We start from the raw sequence: 22,635 nt of genomic DNA, 5'->3' as shown, positions 1-22,635 counted from the left end.
CTCTTTGGGGGAAATTTCTGAAAGTGATCTGTAATGTATCTCTCAGAAGACATTATTGTGTACTTATTGTAGAGAAAATAGTCTGGGTTCTTGAGACAAGTGATTTAAGCCCGGGATGAAGACAGCAGGGGCACCCTGCCAAAGACACATCATTGAAATAATTTCTCTAATTTGTCTAATTCTACCTTGTTAAGTCTTCTAATAATAAAATTGGATGAGGTTTAGAAATTAATGAATTTTCTTTTCCTAGGGACCATTTAGTGAATTGGTTTGGGAACAAACTTCTGTGCCCATATATGGCTAACGTGACTTAACTCAGCGCACTGAAAATCCATCAAAATACAGCTCAGCTCATCCCTTCAGGATAACAGAAAAACAAAAACAAATCAAAGCTATTGTTATCCTTACTCAAGCTCCTGCGTTCATTTCTCCTCAAGACTACAACACAGTGGTTTGACAGTGGAGCTTCCCCATTTTCCCTCAGCCATCTTGTCTCCAGAAACAACCACCCTGAACCAAACTGTGGCCTCCACTTGCTCAGATGAGCACTCTGTGATGAATTACCAACAGTTTTCCTAGGCAGCGTTTGGGTTCTTATCGGAATGTGCTCATTTCTCTTATAACCTGAAAAATGTATCTTCACTTTTTATAATAAACTGCTACTCTATATTTACAAATGACCATAAAGACTAATAATAATAAAGGTGAGTCCATATTGGTGTGAGAGAGAGAGAGAGAACACGTGTGCACATGCAACAGCCTCCCTCTGAAATGGTATGATTTAGGGTTTGATATTTAAGATATAATATTCCAACATTATCAGCTGTCAGGCCTACTCCATAGACTTTAAGTTAAATCGTCTGCCTGTCTTCATTGACAAATTCGATGACAAAATTCATCAACAAATTCATCGACAAAAAAAAAAAAATTTTTTTTTTAATCCTTAAAGTCAGATTACTTGTTTCAGGTCAGGGGAGCGATTTGAAATCACATTTTCTATCCTGTAATATATTCCTTTCATCCTCTTCACTTTCCATGCAAACAAACCAGTCTAAGATTGCATGGCATCTCTGTCCTCAGAAAGCCTTCACACAAAAGTTTCCCGCTGGTCTGGCCTGACACTTGGCACTCTGAGGTTTTCCTGTCCCAGCAGGCCCTACAATATATTCAGGCTTTCGGCCAACAATCAGGAGGTTGGAGTTCAGGGCTATTTGCCAGCATCCAAAACAGAGAAGCAGTTCACTTTAACACTAAACTTCGCGACACCCGTTTATTAAAGCCGTTGTTAGAGCCCAACACCCAAAAAGAACACCCCCACTGGGATGCCCCGAGGGTAAACTCCATCTCCACTCACAGAGCAGACACAGGAGAGATCTAGTTTCCATCCTGACATGGTGAGATTTTCATAAAAGCCACCCGTAGCCCTCTGTAGTGAAGGTCGCACATTCTAGAGAACAGAGCCTTGCCTCTCAAGCCGGCGCACTGAATGGGCTTCCCCCTTCTGTCAGTGAGTGACTCTGCAGAGGTCACCTGCCCTTCCTGTCTCAGACTGTGTCCACACACAAAGAAAATTTAGGTTAGAAAAAAGCTTTAGCTTCAAGAACACAGGTGTTGGAGGCCACAGGTGTCTGTTACTGTGTTTGAAAGAGGAAACGAGAGGAGATCTGAAACAAGAAAATAATTTCCTCCTTCCGTCCTGCTGGTCAACTTGTTAATGTTATCTTCAGGTTCTTAATAACATGAATGTACATTCTGGTGATAGACATATTGTCTCGGACGTCATTAAGGAGGCTCTACGTGTGTGCGCGCACGCGTGTGTGCGTGTGTGTGCGATGGATCCATACCTTGTACATATAATTGTTATAACTCTACACCTCTCATGTCTTGCCTAAGTCATAAAATATTAGAGAAGAATTCTAAATCTAAAGTCATAAAATACTAGAGAAGAATTCTAAATCTAAGAAGTACGTATACATTTTTTTTTCAGTTACGAAGTTTCTAAGAACTGCAACAGGATTAGAACAATGCTCTCACAATTAAAGTAATATAGACTTGAAGGCTCTATTTGAATGGAAGGTGAAAATAACAGTAAGAAGAATACAAAGAATTCAGAAAGCACAACTTTCACTCAGGTGCCCAAATGCTTCATGAGTGACCTGCAGTGCACCCGACAGGCCACTCAGATGATGGGGGTGGGAGAGAAAGCAGACCTGAAGGGCTTGCTTCAGTTTTAATTCCCCTCCCCAAGACTGGCTCCAGCCTTGGCCGCATACCCTGTTGCTATCGAAAGATACTGATATTCCTGCTTCTAATGCAGGGTGTTGCAATGGGAATACGGCAAGAAGAGAGCTATTCTCCCAGAAAAGTAAGTCCCCACATCCTTCCCGCCCAATCTCTCTATTTCCCTGTCCTTTTCTTCCCTTGGACTCAAATTTGATCCCCTATTTACAGTATTTTCAGGAATAGCCGTACCCTCAGAAAATAAGACCTGAATTTTCCACTGGGTATAAGGAAATAAAAGAGTATCATACCTTGTGTAAACTGAGTCACGCTGTGGTTGCCTCTGTCCAGGTTGAGGAGATAGCCATGTCGAGGGGCCTCTGTCACAATAAACCTGAGAGAAAAATGTAGGCTGTCTCTGTCCTCTGCTTTCAATATTTTGCTTGTGATCATGAACCCCAAGTGACCAGTAGGCAGAGTGCGAAGTGTGGAGGCCCCCTTGTTCACGGTAATTTGGGGGACACTATCGTCAACAGCTAAGACCTGGATTTTCATCACTTGGGGTCTCCTTGTTTCAAATGTTGTATCAGGGAAAACATAGAACTCTGTATGGGAACCATCAGTCACCGTGAAGGAGAAGCTGTCTTCATTCGACTCAGTGCCATCATGTCTGTAGCTGATTAAGTTTTCATTCAGGTCTTGCTTGGTAAAAACCATGGTGGGTCTGGTGTTGTTGAACAGAAGTTGACCGTGAACAGGCACCTGGGTGACAATGAACTTCAGGAGCTTGTCAGGAGTATCTCTGTCTTCGACAGAGAGTTCAAAGGGAGTGATCAGCTTGTTTTCACCTTCACTGACAACCAGGTTATGGATGGTGACCACCGGCTTTTTGTTATCCACATCACTAATGGAGATACGGAACGTCCGGAAGACAGGGTTCCAGCCGTCGGTGACCTGAAACTCAAAGCTGTCCATCTTGACTTCGTCATCAGCTGTGTGGATGTAGTAGATTTTGTTGCCGGCTAGTTGGAGCTGAGTGAAAGATGTGATGGATGTTCCAAGTTGATCTGTGCACTCTAAGTGACCTCTCATGGGAGCCCTAGTGATGGTGAAGACTAAGTTTTCATCGGGACTGTTCAAGTCACTGGTGCTTAGTAGATCTGTTGTGAGGGTGACTTTGCCACCTTCTTTCAAGGATACTCCTTTGCTTATCACATCCGGGAAGACAATGTCAATGCTCCCAATGGAAACATAAAAGTAGCGATCTATGAGGGCATTTATTCCATCAGTCACATCAAATTTAATTAGGTCCCGAATGCCCTCTTGTCCAAAATGGACATACTGAATTAAGTTTCTGTCCACTTCATCCTGGGTAAAATTCATGCCTAGCGTGATATTTTCAAAGGCACCTGTAGGTTTTCGTCTCTGTAATAAGCCATGTCCTGGCCCATAACGAATAATATAAACCAAAGATTTGTCTTCAGAGTCCAAATCTGTTGCCATTAATATTTTGTTGTTGATAATTTTGGTTTCCCCAATTTCTATTTCTAGTCCGTTATTGATCATCATTCTGGGGGTCTCATCATCAACTGGGATAACTATAATGAGGACCATCCTTTCCACTGAGTGCTTACCATCTGTTAGTCTAATCACAAAACTGTCTTCCTGGGTCTCGGAGTCATCATGCTCATAAATAATGCTTGAACTCTCTATGATCTGATCCAAGGTGAAGCTTTCAACCAAAACTGTGCCATTTATCAGCTGGTTCATGATGTGACCTCGAGTAGGAAATCGGGTAATAGTGAAAGTTAGATCATCTGGGGGCATGTCAGCATCAGCGGCATTGAGGATGGGCGTATCAATCACCAGACTCATGCCCTCCATCACCATAAATTCTCTCATAAATATTTCTGGCTGTTCATCATTTGTGGGAATGATGACAATGGGGAAAAAATGTCTCTCTGAAAAGTTAATGCCATCAGAACAACGAAATATAAATCGGTCTTCCACAGGTTCGACCCCTTTATGGACACTCTGGACATAGTTAATATGACTCTGCCTGAGGTCTTTCAGGGTAAAGGCACTTATGGCAATTCCTGCTCTTGATTTCTCAGAGCCCGGGGCTGGAGAAATATTTTCAACATAACCGGAGGTAGGCTGGATAACTATAGTGCACAAGAGGTCATCAGTTAGTGAATCAATATCTTGAGCACTTATATGTGTTGAGGTTATAACACTTTTATCACCTTCCACGACTATAAACTGTTCACCTACAGAAATTTCTGGAGCCTGGTTATCAACTGGGAGGATGGTCACCCACACAGTAACTCCTTGGATAGTATTGCTACCTATTACCCATTCTTGAGACACATCTGACAGACTCAGGTTAAAGGAGTCTCCTCTGGGCAACAGGCCTATCTCACCGCTAGTGTGGGCATAGATGACAGAGCCTTCCAAGATGTCCTTTTGGGTAAACTGCTCTACTGGAACTCCGTTGACCAGGATTTCTCCATATAAAGGTGGATCTTCCAAGACAAAAGTCAACATCACATCATCAGTGTCCTCGTCAGTTCCCTTGATAACACCAGCAGTGATTTCAGTAGCTCCATTTTCAAGAACATCTAGGTAAGACCCCAAAGTGCCAGCAGGAAGGCTCAGCATGGGCCCCTCATCATCCGCCGGCCGGATGTTCACCCTGAGAGTGATGGGCACCACGTGGTGTCTGTCACTGACCTCCAAGGAGCAGCTATCAGTGAGAGACTCATCGCCATTATGGGCATAGGAAATCCGACCCTGTTTTATGTCTTCTAAGTGGAAGACCTCCCCGACATGCAGTATCTGTCCAGACACTCTCATGTGGCCATGTTTGGGCGCCTGCGTGAGAGTGAAAGAGATGTGGGCGACATCAGTGTCTACATCATTCACACGCAACTCAGTCTCACTCAAGACGTGGTGGCCCTTCTCCTGAATAGTGAAACCCGTGTTGAGGATCTCAGGTGGCTGGTTGTCTACTGGCTGCAAGTAAAGCGTGAAGGTGCCTGGAGCCACATTCCCAGCTTGATCTTCCACCTGGAACTGGAACTGGGCCACTCGGGCAGCCACTCCCAGTTCTTGCTCTGGAGGTCTGTAAGCAATTTTATGGTGGTTGATCTGGGCTTGGGTAAAATGGTTCACCACAACTGAGGGGTTGTCGGTCAGGACCAAGGTGCCCAGTGGGGAGGGCGAGTGGTTTTCGTCTGTGTCCATGGGAGGCTGGGTCACTGTGTAACGCAGGTCTCGGTCATCTGTGTCCAGGTCAGTGTAGCGCAGCCACTTCTTCCTCAGAGGGGTGAGCTGGGATTCCTGCACCACCATCCGAAGGGGACAGCCGCTACCCAGCTCTGGAGGGAGGCGATCCACAGGATGAATGCGTATCACAAATCTGTGTGGTCCAGACTGATTAGGAGGATCATGGTTATCCTGGACCCGAAATGTGAACTGGTCCATCACTGGCCCGGGACTGTGGGGCCCCGAATGCCTGTAGAACAGCCGCCCCTCGCTTATGTCCTGCTGCCGCCACTCTGTCACTGTTTGCTCATAGAATGCTCCCTGTCTCCTCCAAGGGCCCCTGCTCAGCTCCTCCTCCTCACGGGGAGGATGTGTTTGGCGGAGAAGCAGATGCCCTGCAGTCGAGGAGGGCAACTCCAGCACAAAAAGCAGCTGAGAGTCATCTGAGTCAATGTCAGTTGCACTTAGAGCAAGGGGCAGGATGGGCACTGTCTCACCTTCTGCCAGTGTCAGCCCTGTGTTAGCATTGAGGACTGGTGGCTGGTCATCCACAGGCACTAAGGTGATGGGGAACAGGAACTGCACCTGGTGCCGGCGTCCTCCATCCACCATTCGAAGGACAAGGTTGTCACTCAGTGAGCCATCTTTGTCATCGTGATGGTAGACCACCTGGCCAGCCGCTAGCTCAGCCACCGTAAAGGTCTTAGGGGCGGAGCTGCCATGGGTGGCACCCAGAAGGACAAGGTGACCATGCCGGAGCCCAGCCACCACCTCCAGCTGCACTGCCTCCAGGTCATCCTCATCGCTAATGACCAAGTTTTGTGGCCCACTGCCCGCAGGGCCTGTAAGGGGTCGGGACTGGCCCTCATAGAGAATGAGACCGGTGTTCCGGGTGACCACGGGAGCCAGTGTGTTCATGGGCTTCACCACTACCATAAAAGCAAAAGGGTCTGAGGCAGCTCCTTCCGGGTCCACTACCTCCAGCTCCAGTTCAAATAGCCGCTCCTGGTCAGAGTCCTCAGAGGGGGGCTGGTAGGCAATCTTCAAGAACCGCAGGTCCTTCTGAGTGAAAGATGAGAGGGGCAGGCTGCGATCATCAGTACTAACTAGGTAGCCCTGGCCAGGCTGGAAGGGAGAGGTGAGGTTGAAGATCAACAGGTCAGGGGGAGACTCAGCATCCTCAGCGGCCAGCATGTCTGGGGTCAGGGCGGTGAGTACAAACTGATCCACCTCCATCATCATCATGGCCACAAAACTGGGCTTGGGGGCGGTGTTCTCGGCCCCTCCTCGGATTCTCACCAGTACCTGGAAGTGCTCACGTTTCAGAGCAGGCCTGCTCACAGGGGAACCACGAGACCGCAGCTCCACCACCATGGGCACCCAGTCCCTGTTTGGGGACCGACTGGGGGCCGTGTGGCGGTAGCGCACGCCTAGTTCCTGGAAAGCTTTGCAGTCCATCAGGAGAGGATCCTGGGCGCCCCCCTCGCTGGCTCCACCTGGAACTTGCGGGTAGTGAAGGAGCTCCCCGTAGCGAGGCAGCGAGCTCAGGCCCGACAGGATGCCCACGCGACATTCTTCGGTCTCGGGCTGGTAGGCAAACTCCAGGCTCCGCGCGTCCAGGGCATTACTGGTCCCCAGCAGCTCTTCCACGACGAGGGGCAAGTTCCGAGTCACAACCTCTAGCTGGGTGAAGACCACCTCCACCTCCAGCACCAAGGGTAGCACTGCTGCCCCTCCCGGCGCGTCGTAGCGCAGCTGCAGCCGAATGCGATCCCGCGATGGGCTGCGCGCGCCCAGGTGCGAGTAGCGTACCTCTCCCCGGCCGAAGTCGCACGGGAAGCGCTTGGGACTCAGGCGGCCAGGCCTCTGGGCCAGCGCATCGTTGTCTAGCACGGTCACCGAGCAGCGGTCCCCCGGCTGCACCTGCAGCACCAGGTCGTGCAGCGGATCCAGCCAGACCTCGCGGCCGAAGGGCACCCGGAGCCCACGGTTCGCCAGCACTATGGCCTCCTCGGCGGGGACCCCTGCAGCCCCCGCGAGATCCGGGGACAGCAACGCTCGCTCAGGGGCAGCGGGCTGTGCCGGGACGCAGCTTACCGGTGACAGGAGAAGCAGCAGCAGCAACACGAGGAGGGGCGGCAGCGTAAGTATCTGCTGAAAACTGGTGGGGTTGGCCACCCCGCCGGCGCCGGAGGCGATCCCGGGAGTCCTGGCCGCGTGCATGGTCCGGGTGTTAGAGCTCGGACAGGTCAGCCTGAGAGAGCGCAGTCAGTCCCCTGGCAGGGAGCAAGAAACGTCCTCCGGAAAGTGCCAGAAACTCTGTACTCTGTAGCCGCGGCTGGGCCAGGATGGAAAGTTGCGCGGGGCTGGCAGGGCTGGCGCTGCAGCCGAGGCTGAAGCCCCCCGGCGATCCGCTCCGCCACCCGCCGCACACTGGCTGCGAGAATGAGTCCTTCCACTCCTGCTTTCCAGGTCCCGGGACCTAAAGCTTTGAGGGAAAACCCTCCCCTAGCACCCCCTTACTCCAGTCTTCCCAGGAGGCCAATCATTGGTCCCGGGAGGAGGCCCCGAGTTGAGGGTTGGGTAGTGGTATCTGCCAATCAGTTCCTAGGGGCGGAGGCGGGGAAACCTGGCGGAGAGGAGGATATTCAAGGCTCTACAAGTTGTCCTGGAAGGGAGGGGTACTGGCTATCTCGACGTGCCCACCTGTGCTCACGTTTCGCTCTGGGATGCCAGGGCTGCGGTTCCAGCAGAGGAGTCGGGACACGCGGCTGGGCTTGAATCCGTTCTTCAGCTGCCTGGGATCCAAGATTACCCATTTTTGCTCCCATCCCCTCCAATTCGTTGCAGTCTCGCGCGGGGGAGTGTGGTTATTGCTCACCGGGATTTGCAAACCCGAGAAGAAAGTTATTCGCAATGTCGCTTGTGTTTGAATCGAAACCCAGAGCAGTTTGGGAAGAAAGGATGGGGCTTATTTGCAAAAGAAGGACAGCTAGAATGACAAGCCAATGCTAAAGCAGGTTGCACACACACACACACACACACACACTCACCTCGAACACACACACACACACACACACACACACACCCCGGGCCGCCGGAGTCTCCTTGTAAATTACGGGGAGGAGGGGTGCACAGTCCTTGGATTGGTGAGTTTTAAACAAGCCCCTCCTTTGCAACCAAAGTTCAGAGTAAAAGGGGGAAAAGGGGGGCCCAAAGGGGAGGAATATTTGGAATGCGTGAGAAATGCAGTCAGTCCGATCGGAACCGCGAGACTAGCACCAAAAAATAAGTTCTAGGGAATGTAGCCCCAGGCTCTCCCAAAGCCGCCGCGGTTCGGGGAGCTGTCGTTAGAAACGTTCCTGTTCTCTTCGCAGTAATGAGTCCGAGTACAAACTAAACCTACTTGTCAGCATCCCATTTCTATGCATGCCAAGAGAATTGATAAATATCCGGAGGGCGAACGAAAATAGGTTAGCTCCCATTTCTGGGAGCGGGTTTTTAAGTCAGAGTTTGAGCTCTTCCTGCCCCCTTGTGTCTGTCCGGTTTCAGAAGTGTTCGGATTCTCCTTCTGCAAGGTTTCTAACAGCACCCGACTCTTCGAAACGGGCGGGGGTGGGGGGGGGGATAGCCCTCACAGTTAAAACTCAGCCATTTTCAGATTTGTTTCTTGAGCAGTCTTGTTTACCTATCCCGCTCAAGATGTTTTATTTTGAGAATGTTCTTTTCTCTTCAGTAACACAAATCAGATTTTTAGTTGGAATATAGAATTGGAATCATGGTCATCATGTCCTTTTCCTGTTTAAGAATAGTTTAGATTTGGGAAGGAAAAGAATGTAAGAAACTGCTGTGACATTTCAAGATTCAGTCAAAATTGAAGATCTTCAAAGCACATTTCAGAAAGAAGTACTTACCTTTTTAACCCTTTCAGGTCATTCCCCTGAGCGTCTCCAGAATTTTGATCTCTGCCTGGTACACTCACCGCTACCTCCCAGGTCACAACCCAGCGTGTATCCAGGATATTGCTGGGAAGCGTCAGATTCTGCTCCAGGAAGACCCCTGGGCCATGTCTGTCCCTGGGAGTTAGAGATGGGAAATTCTGAAATCTTTCAAAAACAAGCCAGAGAGAGAGAGATTAATTTAAAGGAGCCATTCATACCAGCAAACAAATGACGTTTAGTTAATTGACTATTAATTGAAATAATTCTTAATGCTTTGCACTTTGGGGGAGCTTTTAACTCCCACTTATGATTGATGAATACATTTCACAGTTTAGTACAAAATGATGAGCATCCAGGAACCTAAATGGGATGCGGCTGAAATTTTAAACATTTGGGAAAACCCCCATCCAAGTCCACTGATTTCCAATCACTTTGCATTATTATTTTATAGCTTCTTATAGTGGTTCATTGTTGCAAACAGAATTCAAATTCAGTGACAAGGGGAAATTTTACTCTTTCCTGTTCACAAATAAAACAAATGGAAAGATGCCAAATGAAATAGAACATCGGTTTCAGAATATGGTTCTTTATATATTATATTTCAAATTCTGGTTATTATGTACTTTGAAAACTGTCCAGTGGGAGCTGAGTGATTTTTATTCAGGCATTGTGACCCTGGGTCCTCTCTGACCAGAACCAGACCAACCGCCTGACCCTTGATGCCTCCCAGTGGCTCCAGGCTTTTCCTTTCTTCCTTTTAAAGTCCAACTCTGTTTGACTTGCAAGCAGATGATAAGATCAGCATTTGAAGTATGGTAGTATGCCTGAAGGGCAGAGTTCAATATTTTGTTTCATGGTAAGAAGAATACAGGTCCACAGTTATTTTTAAGTAGCCTAAGGAAATCAACAAACTATAATCTTTTTTTTTTAAACTCTTTAATTTAGTCTGCCTTGAAGTGATGGAATGATTCTTATGAATTATTATTATTTTTGGAGATGGGGTAAATACTTTCGTTATTTGTTATCAAATAGAAGGTAATCACATAGAAGGTAACACATACTGTTATTTGGTTAAATGTGTTTTGCATTCATAGTTATTGACAAAATAGTGAAATATTAAATTCTTATCTCCAAGCAAGCATTATTGATGATGATAATTACTCTTTAGGATAAATACCTCAGTGTTAAAAGGTTTCTATACTTCAGTGGCAAGGAAATATTATTTTATGGTCAATAGTCTTAATATCATAAGGAATTAAATAAATTAGAAAACTTGTAATATTTTAAAATCTGAGCTAATTATTCAGTGCTCCTTTGGTTATCCTTATAAACACGGTGCATCTTCTGGGCAAAATATCTTTTAAAATAAATTCTTAAAGTTGCTTAGCCTGTGAAAAACACACTAAAATGTGTCCTCAAATCAACCTCACTTGACCTTAGCCAAAAGGCCAAGAAGCAATGTGTCCTCAAATCAACTTAAAGCTGAAATTATTCATTGTTAAAACTTAAATGACTTCTGACCTAGGGTTAAGCTCCAGAGAACTTATTTCCTAAAATAAAGGAAGTTATGTGATGAATTCAAGATACAGGCGAGATATTCAGGTGTAAACTGAAGGCAGGTCCGGGACTCTGCTTAGATTTACATCTGGTTAAATTCTGAACGTAGCATTGTCATTCAGAAGTTTATTTCATTTTTCTTATATCACTCTCTTGACCTGTAAGACCCCCATAGAGAAGATGGACACCTGTAGAGTACTCACAGATGAATGATTAAAGCTTTATGCCGGTTGTCTTAAACAGTGCTCAATAGAATTTTAGTCTTTAATGGCCTCAAAACCATTGCTTGCCCGTAAACACCAAACTTGACTGATTGCAGAGCAATACTGAAGGGGAAATAGCCCTGGGCTGATTGACCAAGACTGGGTCCTCGCCTCCGCTCTGACATCCACTAACGATGTGACTTGTAGCAATTCTCTCTCTTTCGCTACTACAGTCTTCTTAACTGTAAACCAAGGGGGACAGCCTTCTCGGACAAATTCCCTTTTGGTTCCCCTTTGGTTTTGATGTTGGTGCCATGGGACCGAATTTATGGATCACCTGCCATTTGGCTTCCTCGTGTTACTTTTTAGATTACTGTGCTCCTTCCACCTGCAGTATGCTCCGTAACACCCTATGGGACTCAGTCAGAAATGAAGAGCCATACTGACCTTGCAGACCGCTTGCTGGAACTTTCTCATTTCATAGTCGAGGAAACAGAACCAAGAAGTTTAACACCTCAGAGTGCACGGGTGGCTCAGTGGGTTAAGCCTCTGCCTTCCGCCCCGGTCATGATTGCAGGGTCCTGGGATCGAGTCCCGCATCGGGCTCTCTGCTCAGCCAGGAGCCTGCATCCCCCGCCCCCTTCTCTCTCTGCCTGCCTCTCTATCTACTTGTGGTCTCTGTCAAATAAATAAATAAAATCTTTAAAAAAAAAGACTCTGGAGTGGAGCTGGAAAGGCAGAGAGATAACCAGCTGACTGCAAGGTCAGTCTTCATTGCCCTACCTAGTAATTTAGTCTTTAAGGATGAAGTCCAATACTTACTCCCCCATGGAAATTTTGTTCATCTACCCAGCATAGGATGAGCTATGTGTCCTTTGACTCCACCTCCTCCCCTTTTTGCCACATGTTTTTGCTTCTATCTCTCTTACAGGATCCCTCTGACTGTCTGTTGGGCTGTAGTCATCTGAGTTCTTGTGCCCTTCCCTCTTTTGAAAGCACCCTGAGCCCACAGCCTGCCTGCACTTATCCTTTACCTTCTTAAAGATCTTAATAAATAAATATTCACTGCATGAAATTAGATCACAATTTCTTATTCCCCAAGCAATTTCACTTGAAATAGCTCAGCCAGATTTCACAACGGCTTTGCAAGGTGACCAGGTTTGTTACTCAGTTTTCTTAGTAGTAAGCAACAGAAACGGATGGGCTGAATTAAGCAAAAAGAAATGAAAAAAATAGTGGATTGCTCCCATCATTTCTGGAAAGGCAGCAACGTAAGGCTCAGAAAAGTGAGCGTGAACCAAAAACCAAACCTTCTGCTTGGTGATGGTCTGTGGGGACAGCACTGAGCCATTGCTGGACGCTGGAGTGTGCAGGTGACGCTCCCACTCTGGCCAGCACTTGATGTGAGTCAACAGCACTAAGACCACTGCCTCCCCTGCTCCTGGGCTCAGATGTCACTGCAGCCAATGCCCAGTGATTTTTCTTTCTCTGGCACGGTAAAACCAGACGTCCAGGCAAGACTGGCTTATCTAAGCTTCAATCGTGGGCCCCGCACTATAGCTGCCAAGGCATGGGGGGTATGTGTGTCTGGCCGTTTTGGCATGGGTTTGAGTGGCTCCCATTCCCTCTAAGATTCGTACTATGGGAATTTCTTACCTAGAAGAAAGAAATTCATGTTCCATGGAGCCAGTTACTTAACCCAGTCATAGTGGGTTAAGTAACAATGTTACCATTCTATGTTTGAGTAAAACAGACATAGCAGGGATTAGTGATTTCTTTTCACGTTCATACAGTTATTGGTAAAACCAGAATTGGGGTGCCTAGGTGGCTCAGATGGTTAAGCATCTGCCTTGGGCTCAAGTCGTGATCTTTGGGTCCTGGGATGAAGCCTCTCCTCTAACTCCCGGCTCAGCCCAGAGTCTGCTTCTCTCTCTGCCTCTCCCCAACTTGTACCCATGCACACTCTTTCTCTTTCTATCTCTCCAATGAATAAATAAAATCTTTCTTAAAAATCAGAATTAAATAAAGTAGATAAAATAAATTAAATGAACTAGAATCCACGTAGTCTACTGTAGGCTGCTTTTCCTTTTACACCCCCAAATAGACCATTTTTCACTTTTAAAAAAACATTTGCAAGATTTCCTACTTTTTTCTACCTCAGAGAAAGGGTTTTTGGGTACTGCAGAGTGGGGAAGTGGTTCAGGATAGCCTTATCTCCTGACAGCCTTTGGTAAGGGGAATTCCTGGATGTCCACACTCAGGAACCTTGTGAAAATCTTTCCTGTTGTGGCAAGTCATAAATGGAGGAGGAAAGCGGGGAGGCCAGCTCCCTGTGGCCGCAGAGGCCTGCGCTGAGCCAGCAGGAGCAACTCTGCGTGGCCTGAAGGTCAGCACAGAGTCCTTACTTGGCAGCCTTTAAAATAGTTTTCCCAAACATTTGGCTTGTCTCTTGTAGAGATCTTTCAAGCCAATGATCCTGGGGCATTAATATCTGTGGATTTTCCACTTGTAAGTTTTCAAACAAAACTCAGAATGAAGTGGAATTTAAACACAGTAGAAGCAAGAGACCACGACTCAGCTGAACCAACAATGACTTAAACAAAGAACAAATAAGGGAAAAAGCTCTTCTCTTATTGGATTTAAATTTTTTTAAAAAAATGTTTTTATTGCATGACTTCTGTATGTTTCTTACAGCAATCTTATTTGTTTTTGACTCTTACTCTTACTCCATGAAAATGGTTGCTGTGTCCTTAGCTTATACCACAGGGGACTTAACAAAAGGCCCGCTGAAACAGAGTGCTCTCTCCTGTGTATGTCTCACATGAATTAAGTTCTGTAAGACAGAGAAATGAAGAGATAATTTTAAATTAAAAAGAAAAAATCTAGGTGACACCTGAGTGGCTCAGTTGGTTGAGCCAATGCCTTCGGCTCAGGTCATGATCCCAGGGTCTTAGGATCAAGTCCCACACTGGGCTCCTTGCTCAACGGGGAGCCTGCTTCTCTCTCTGCCTCTGCCTGCCACTCTGCTTGCTTGTGCGCGGTCTCTCTCTCTCTCCGATGAATAAATAAATAAAATCTTAAAAAAAAATCTATCTAGTTTTAATCTGAGGTAAATAGTGCATACACTCCTAGAGGGGAAAAAGCTCCTTTACTTGAATAACTTTAATCAGAAATACAAAGTCATAACATAAAGAAATGATCACAGGCTTGTTTTCAGGAATTATTATATAAGGTGAATCAATTATTTTTTTTTAGATTTCTTATTTATTTATTTGACAGACAGAGATCACAAGTAGGCAGAGAGGCAGGCAGAGAGAGAGAGAGAGAGAGAGAGAAAGAGAGGAGGAAGCAGGCTCACTGCAGAGCAGAAAGCCCGAGGTGGGGTTGGATCCCGGGACCCTGGGGTAATGACTGGAGCTGAAGGGAGAGGCTTTAACTCACTGAACCACCCAGGTGCCCCAGATGAACCATTTCTTAAGAATGATTTTATTTGATAGTTTAACATTTTCTACGAATTTTGTCTTTTACTTTTTACTTACGAATCAATCTCCAAGACCCCATTTTCAGCAAATTTCTAGCTTTGACTGGAAAGATGCTGGCCTTGTTCCTGCCCATGCCATGCCCAGGATCTCAAGCAGTGTTCCCAGATCACTCCCTGGAGATCCAGTCCTGTTATGTTTTGGCAAGTCCCCCAAATTCCAGTTCCTCATCCCCTACCTCCCTGTCTAGCATTTAACTTTCACCATCTCGATAAGAGGGTCATTTGGCTGCAGCTAGAAATCATCCAAAGACAGAAAGCCTGCTACTTGGGGCAGAAGTCAGGTTGATCACTGAGCAGCTATAACTTAGAAAGCCCACCTTCTCTCAAGCTGAAAACTGCCTTCTTGTGATTTTCATCTGTTCTCTTCTCTGGCATGAAACGGATTCTATCCACTCCTTCTTCCACATGGCAGCTTTTCAGGTATTCCCGGGTAACAATCCTATCCTCACCATGTTATCTTTTCTCCAGACTAAACATTGCTGCTTCGCTCAGCTGTTCCTTCTGACGCATTCCCCAGATCCCTTGCTATTTTGTTTGCTGTATCTTAGTGTCTCTTTTATTTTTATTTTTTAAAATTTTATTTATTTTTTCAGTGTTCCAAAATTCATTATTTAACAATGAATTTCAGTGTCTCTTTTAAAAGGTGGCACCAAAACCTAAGTACTAAAGTTTTCTTGGGATTGCATGACTAGTAATTGACAGGGTTGGGATTGGAACGCAGGAAGTTTAGATACAGGGATTGGGTTCTTCTGTACTAGACAATCCTATCTGGCAACACTGTGGCTCAGTTCTTTGTGGTTTAGTGGTATTTTCAAGTAGAAGAAGCCACACTGTCTTCCCAAACATAGTTTGACACAGTAGAAGGAAATTAACAGGAAAGATCCCCAGCTCCATTTTTCTCTTTCAAATTTTTGAAAAAGAAACAAAAGAACAGCAAGAAAAATTTAAAAAGGAAAAGAAAAGAGGAAGAAGGCTAAGTTGTGAAGGTTGTGTATGCTGTTGTCACATTGGTTGGAAAGGAGTTAGTTTATTGTTTGTATATTGGTTTCCAGTGAGTAGATGATATTTTTATTTCTTTGAAGTCCTCATTGCAATTTCAAGAATGTACACTAGGAACTAATCCAAAGTTGAATTAAGCTCTATATAAATAAGGATGTCTATGATAATATTATTGATCTTAAAGAGTCACAATGAAAAACCAAGGGTCTAAAAGAAAATGGAAAGATTAAAGAAAATCAAGTATTCATTATATTGATTCCTTATATTGGTATGCGGGTTTTAAAAATGATAATTATGTGAGCTAGCAACATGGAAAACGTTTAATATGAAATATGTATAATATGATTCAGTATTTGAAAGGAATACATGACAAGAACTGAAGTAATATGCAAAACAGAAAATCATTGCTGTGCTATCTTGGTGGTTTGTGGATGGGACTTTTTAACTTAGTTACCATATTTGTTGAATATATAACAAAAGAAATTTACAAATTAAGTAGTTTATTCAGATTTGTTTTATAAAAGCTACATCAAAATATTTTGAAAGGTGAACCAAAGTCCCACTCTTGAACTAATTCGTACAATAGTTCAACATACTTAGGCCCAGATGCCTAAGATAAATATTGGTCATGCTATAAATTGTAATTCTTCTTCTCCCTTCTCTTAAGATATTGTCTTGCATCTTAATAGCAATTATTCTAATAATAATAGCATATACAATATGCCTTACCAATGAGCTAGATTGTAAATATTATTGCCAGAAATGTATACATTTTCTTGCTGTCATAAAATTTCAGTGGGGCTACCTCTAACATGTTTGTCAGTCTTTGCACTTTACGACAGTGAATCAGTTGTAATTGAGGGCATAAAATAAAATGTGGAAGGTAAAGTTTCATAACCAATATCTTTACTCAATAAATGTATGTATATGATTAAAAGGTTTTCAATACAAAGCATATTCAAAGTAATGTTATTTATTGAGCTTGAAAATCTGAGAATATTGAGGTGCTTGGCTGGCTTAGTCAGTTAAGCGTCAGATTCTTGATTTTGGCTCAGGTAATGATCTTGGTGGTGTGAGGTCGAGCCCCTTGATGGGGTGTGCATGAGTTTGGAAACTACTTGAAATTCTTTTCTCTCCCTCTCCTTTTGCCCTCCTTCACCTCTTGGTGCATGTACACACATGCCCTCTCTTTAAAAAAAATCTGAGAATATCAATTATGTGGCTTACTAACCTCTATATAGAGTAATATTGGAAATAATTTGTAAACTGTTGATTCGGTTACTTAGTGATTTCTAAAGTTCCTACAAGAACATCTCTTTTCTCTTCCTAGCTTTACACTTACTTCTTCTGTGTGAGACCTTAAAAATGTTGCTTATTTTCTGTTCTCTGTGCTCTTTGATTATTTAAAAAAATAAATTTTCACTGAACAGATATATCATTATAGCTTTATGGGAAGGATCAATGTATTTGTGTTACCTTTAAAAATAGGCTTTAACACATGAAAAAGTGCTCCACATCACTCAGCATCAGGGAAATACAAATCAAAACCACAATGAGATATCACCTCACACCAGTCAGAAAGGCTAAAATTAATAAGTCAGGAAATGACAGATGCTGGCAAGGATGTGGAGAAAGGGGAACCCTCCTACACTGTTGGTGGGAATGCAAGCTGGTGCAACCACTCTGGAAAACAGTATGGAGGTTCCTCAAAAAGTTGAAAATAGAGCTACCCTACAACCCAGCAATCACACTACTGGGTATTTACCCTAAAGATACAAATGTAGTGATCCAAAGGGGCACGTTCACCCGAATGTTTATAGCAGCAATGCTGACAACAGCCAAACTATGGAAAGAACCTAGATATCCATTAGCAGATGAATGGATAAAGAAGATGTGGTATATATACACAATGGAATACCATGCAGCCATCAAAAGAAATGAAATCTTGCCATTTGCGAGGACATGAAAGGAGCTAGAGGGTATTATGCTTAGTAAAATAAGTCAATCAGAAAAAGACAATTATTATATAATCTCCCTGATATGAGGAAGTTGAGAGACAACATTGGGGGTTTGGGGGATAGGAAAAGAATAAATGAAACAAGATGGGCTTGGGAGGGAGATAAACCATAAGAGTCTCAATCTCATAAAACAAACTGAGGGTTGCCAGGTGGGGGAGGGGGTTAGGGAAAGGGTGGTGGGGTTATGGACATTGGGGAAGGTATGTGCTATGGTGAGTGCTATGAAGTGTGTAAACCTGACAATTCACAGACCTGTGCCCCTGGGGCTAATAATACATTATATGTTAATAAAAAATTTAAAAAATAGGCTTTAAAGTATAATGCCTATATCCAACATTTTGAGCAAAAATTTCAGTCTTTCCCTGAAGAATCTATACTCAGGCTGAATTAAGTGACTAAACTTACTTAAATGTGTAAATGTAGTTGACTTTTGTAGATAATTAAAATTGTGTAATTAGATTTGTTATGGAAAATTTTGAACTCTTATTCAATTTAGCTTTGTCAAGATACATTATTACAGACACCCACCTGAATGCACAAGAAGGTACAAAATGGATATAAGACAGAATGTAGGACTTAGGATTCACTGATAAATGACTTCACACAATATGATAGGCAAATGCTGCCTTTTTATATATGAGCTAATGCTATTGAGTCCTAGGCTATGACTCAGTCCATTCCTATCAACTTCAGCTCATTAACTCCATGTTCCGAGCAAACAAAACAACACTAGGAAATCAATTTAGATGCATATTTTATATTTAGATGAATATGTTTATTTAACAAATGCTATTATTATTATTCAGAATACTTTGCGTTGCTAGGGTCAGATGATTAGGGTGGCTACAGAAATAAGGAGAAAAAGATTAGAACATTTGGAAGTAAGAATGTGTTCATTAGAAGTAATTTGAGAAAATAACTGAGTGCTTACTACGTGCAAGGCTAATAGCTGAGATTTGAATGAATATAGGAAGGAAATTATTTATCATTAATGTAAATATCAGTTATATACAACAATATGTTCATCTTACTTGAAATGAGTGGATATATTTTAGCTTAATGCTAAATCTAATACATTTTATTTTATTTTATTTTATTTTTAAAGATTTTATTTATTTATTTGACAGACAGAGTTCACAAGTAGGCAGAGAGGCAGGCAGAGAGAGAGGAGGAAGCAGGCTTCCTGCTGAGCAGAGAGCCTGATGCGGGGCTCGATCCCAGGACCCTGAGATCATGACCTGAGCCGAAGGCAGAGGCTTAACCTACTGAGCCACCCAGGTGCCCCCAAATCTAATACATTTTAAAAACTAACTCAACTTGAAACAAATTTTTCTAATCGTTAGTGGGTTTGTTTGTTTGTTTGTTTGTTTTGGTTGTTTAAGAGAGAGAGAGAGCGTGGGCATGAGTGGTGGGGGGTGATAGGGAGAGAAGGAGAGGGAGAATCTTAAGCAGACTTCACCCTCAGCTCAGACCCTAATGCGGGCCTTGATCTAATTACACTGAGATCATGACCTGAATCAAAATCAAGAATTGGTTGCTTAACCAATGGAAGTCATCCAGGCACTCCAGTGTTACTGTTTTCTTTTTGTAAAATGTAATCATATTTTTTCCTACTACTTATAAGAATATTCAGGTTTCTCTGGGGTGCCTGGGTGGCTCAGTGGATTAAGCCCCTGCCTTTGGCTCAGGTCATGATCTCAGGGTCCTGGGATTGAGCCCCACATCAGGCTCTCTGCTCAGCAGAGAGCCTGCTTCCTCCTCTCTTTCTGCCTGCCTCTCTATGTACTTGTCATTGCTCTCTCTCTGTCAAATAAATAAATAAAATCTTTTAAACAAAGAATACTCAGGTTTCTCATGCTCCTTGTTTTACAACTTAAGAAAGCTAGAATAATAGGCAACTAGAAGAACAAGAATAGTGGACTCTACTGAAGCAATTTCTGGATTTCCTTAGAGTTTTCAAATTCATATTGCTTTGAACTTAATGCACCTGTTGTTTTCCATAACTTACACATGACTTTCATCATTGGCATTGATTTCTTGAAAAGAAAAAGTAGTTTTTTCCTTCCTTTTCAATTGGTTTCTTTGAATTTTCTGACTTAGTGCATCATAATAAGTATGCAGCATTAATAAGATCAGTAAATATTTCTTATATGCCTATTATTCATGATTTTGAGCTTAGCGATGGTGATTAAAACCTTGTTCTAACCTTTAAAGATATGACATCAAATTGAACAGACCAGACTGGAATAATTAGAGGGGATTATGGGACATTAGAAGACAAGTAAGAATAGTATAAAATTGGATAGTGAATATTGCAAGGTGGATTAATGACTATGTTGAAGGGGGAAAAAAAAAGATACTTCAGGAAGCAGTAGTGAGAAACAGGAGGTTTTAATGAAGGATGTGGGCTTGAGTTGGAAGTCAAAAGATGAGTTTGGATAACTGAAGAAAGAGAGGAATGCCACAGGCCAAGGGAGTGCATGAGAAAAAGGACAGAGGTTTGGTTTGACCTGCACCTGAATCGTGATAGTCATGGGGAAAATTGGCTATTTGTTGGTATAAAGAAAAATATTGATGAATAGGCTGTGCTTCACTACAGCTCAGGTTAGAGGTTCACTAAAACAGTAACCACCAAGTATTGAGATTTGAAAACTAAATGAGAAGTAGCTATTGGAGATTTGGAAAGTGATGGATGATTAAAGTAGTATTTTAGGAAGACGAATCTGGCACCCAGCTCTCTGCATGGTGACAAAGAATGTTAGTGCCTAGGACATCTTTGCAATGGAATGACTGGTGTCCCCTCAGAGATCAGGAGAAAGAGGAGGGAATAGTGTGTTTGGAAGTAAACATATGATCATGGCAGGTCATATTTGAAGAAATTATCACTAAATGTTTATTGTAAGCAGGGGACGATGCTGAGAACAAACAGAAGCATAAGGCGTAAGGAAGAGAGAAAAATTCAAGACAGCTGTCCCGTTTCCGACTGGAAGAGTGGAAAACAGATTTCATGGGGAACAGAAGAGGAACTGTCGTGCCTCGAGCATGTGGGAAGACTTTAATGGGCTCAAAGAACTGAAACTCAACACGATCTAAGGAAGAAATTATGCCCCAACTTTTTTCCAAAAGAGCGTGCATTAACATCCAGTATACATAGCCACATCTTCCATATTACTACATCTACCATCAAAGGAAGGGAGGCTATAATTATATATACAAGGCTGGTAAGTTTCTTTGATCTATTCCTGGTGTAAAACTTGTGTTTAAAGATACTTACAATGGGCTCTGCTTATGGAGAGTGGCTGTAATGTCTCAAATTCCAGTGGGCATTTTTCTTCTAGCTCTTTGCACTATTATTTAGATTTTGAAATAATATAATTACAGTATTTCAAATGTATACCTTGGGACTTCAACAAGTTACCTTCTTTTCATAATGTAGCCCAACCAATACGTTTTATCCTTAACTCTTTAAAACTAGACTGGGTACAAAGTTTTCTTTTTTTTTTTCTTTTTGCCAAACTAATATTTTATGACACACTCATGCTTATTCTTCTTAATGCCTCGAGATTCCTGCATGTTGATATCTGTCTGGCTATGTATTTGACTACAGCTTTCCAGTGTGGGTGGATGGCTTTTGTAAAAATATGCAGTTAAGCTAGATGAGTCTTAACTCAGAAAAAAATATACATATAACTTTGGGTTCTGTGTTTTATCTAGAAACATATTGCTTTTATAGGTATGCTGATATAGGTATATGATATAGCAGATTATCTTTTTTTGTTTGTTTTTTTGCCTTAGGCCACGATGGAATTTCTGACTTAGCTGCTGACTGTCTCTGTTCCTGGGGGCCTGGGGCCCACAGTACTCACGGTATTATTGTGTTTCCAGATAGGCTGCTGTTGGTGTTTAAAAATATTATCTTAGGGCTGCCTGGGTGGCTCAGTGGGTTAAGCCTCTGCCTTCAGCTCAGGTCCTGATCTTAGGGTCCTGGGATCGAGCCCCCACATCGGGCTCTCTGCTCAGCAGGGAGCCTCGTTCCCCCTCTTTCTCTGTCTGCATTTCTGACTACTTGTGATCTCTCTCTCTGTCAAATAAATAAATAAAATAAAAGTAAATAAAAATATTATCTTAGATGCTGGTTCCCCTGTGCTGACCCCTGATTATAGGAGAGCTATTGAAAGAACTATATATATATGTATATATACATATATATATATATATAAAACATAAAAACATATATATTGTATATAATTGAAACATTAAAAGTTTATAAAACATTCCTCATTTTGAGAGAGTATTACTATGATGTCATCTGGGAGTCAATGTGACTGAAGGTAGTGGCATGTTAGAACTATAAATATCAACATATTTCACAAGTGTTCCAGATAATATTAGATAGGGGAAAACCAGGCTATTAAAAGAAGGAATTGATGCCTCCAAATGAAAGCAGATTCTAAATATGCTCTCTTTCTTGGAATATGTTGCCTGCCCCCTGTGCTGGTGATGTGAATAAAGGAAGAGAACTATTGGAATATCAGAATCCATTTGATGCCTCCAAAAGAAGGCAATCAGTTCCTTTTCTAATATCATTGTAATGACTTAATAGATTTTCATCATATTAGAAAAATCGCAACAATTTTATGGCAAGTGGTAGCTCTGATTTATCTAAGTTCTTAAAAACTAGCAACAAAAACCAGGCGGTCTGAAGGAGGTATAGAAAATACAATATTCCACTTTGCTATTGGCACTCATCATCGGCCCAGTCGTACATCGATTACGTGCACAATGTTGAAGCTGGGGCAAGGATTCTGAGCTCTGGGCTTGCCTTCCACAAGCGACTTCAAATTACGGGAGTGCCTAGGGCATACTGACTTCATGAGACCCTGACTCCC

General features: G+C 43.2%; 1 protein-coding gene and 1 long non-coding RNA gene across 4 annotated transcripts in view; one reads left to right on the top strand and one right to left on the bottom strand.

Moving 5' to 3' along the window:
• Positions 1-7,953, bottom strand: part of FREM2 (FRAS1 related extracellular matrix 2) — a 162,769-nt gene extending 154,816 nt beyond the window's left edge. For both annotated transcript variants that reach the window (XM_059378217.1, XM_059378216.1), the window contains exon 1: positions 2,532-7,953. In XM_059378217.1, coding sequence (XP_059234200.1) covers positions 2,532-7,710 — 5,179 coding nt within the window. In that variant the 5' untranslated portion in view covers positions 7,711-7,953. The remainder of the gene's footprint in view (positions 1-2,531) is intronic.
• A 598-nt stretch (positions 7,954-8,551) lies between these two features.
• LOC132002827 (uncharacterized) lies at positions 8,552-21,824 on the top strand. 2 transcript variants are annotated; one of them, XR_009400029.1, is made up of 3 exons: positions 8,552-8,636; positions 20,653-20,967; positions 21,542-21,824. It is a non-coding gene; the product is annotated as an uncharacterized LOC132002827 (long non-coding RNA). The 2 variants fall into 2 exon arrangements; XR_009400028.1 differs by lacking the exon at positions 8,552-8,636 and adding an exon at positions 14,972-15,149.
• The last annotated feature ends 811 nt before the right edge of the window (positions 21,825-22,635 follow it).

This window comes from Mustela nigripes, chromosome 15 (genome assembly GCF_022355385.1).
Source record: "Mustela nigripes isolate SB6536 chromosome 15, MUSNIG.SB6536, whole genome shotgun sequence".
Taxonomy (NCBI): Eukaryota; Metazoa; Chordata; class Mammalia; order Carnivora; family Mustelidae; genus Mustela; species Mustela nigripes.
Note: the sequence above shows the minus strand (reverse complement) of the source record. Positions and strands in the feature narration are given on the sequence as shown.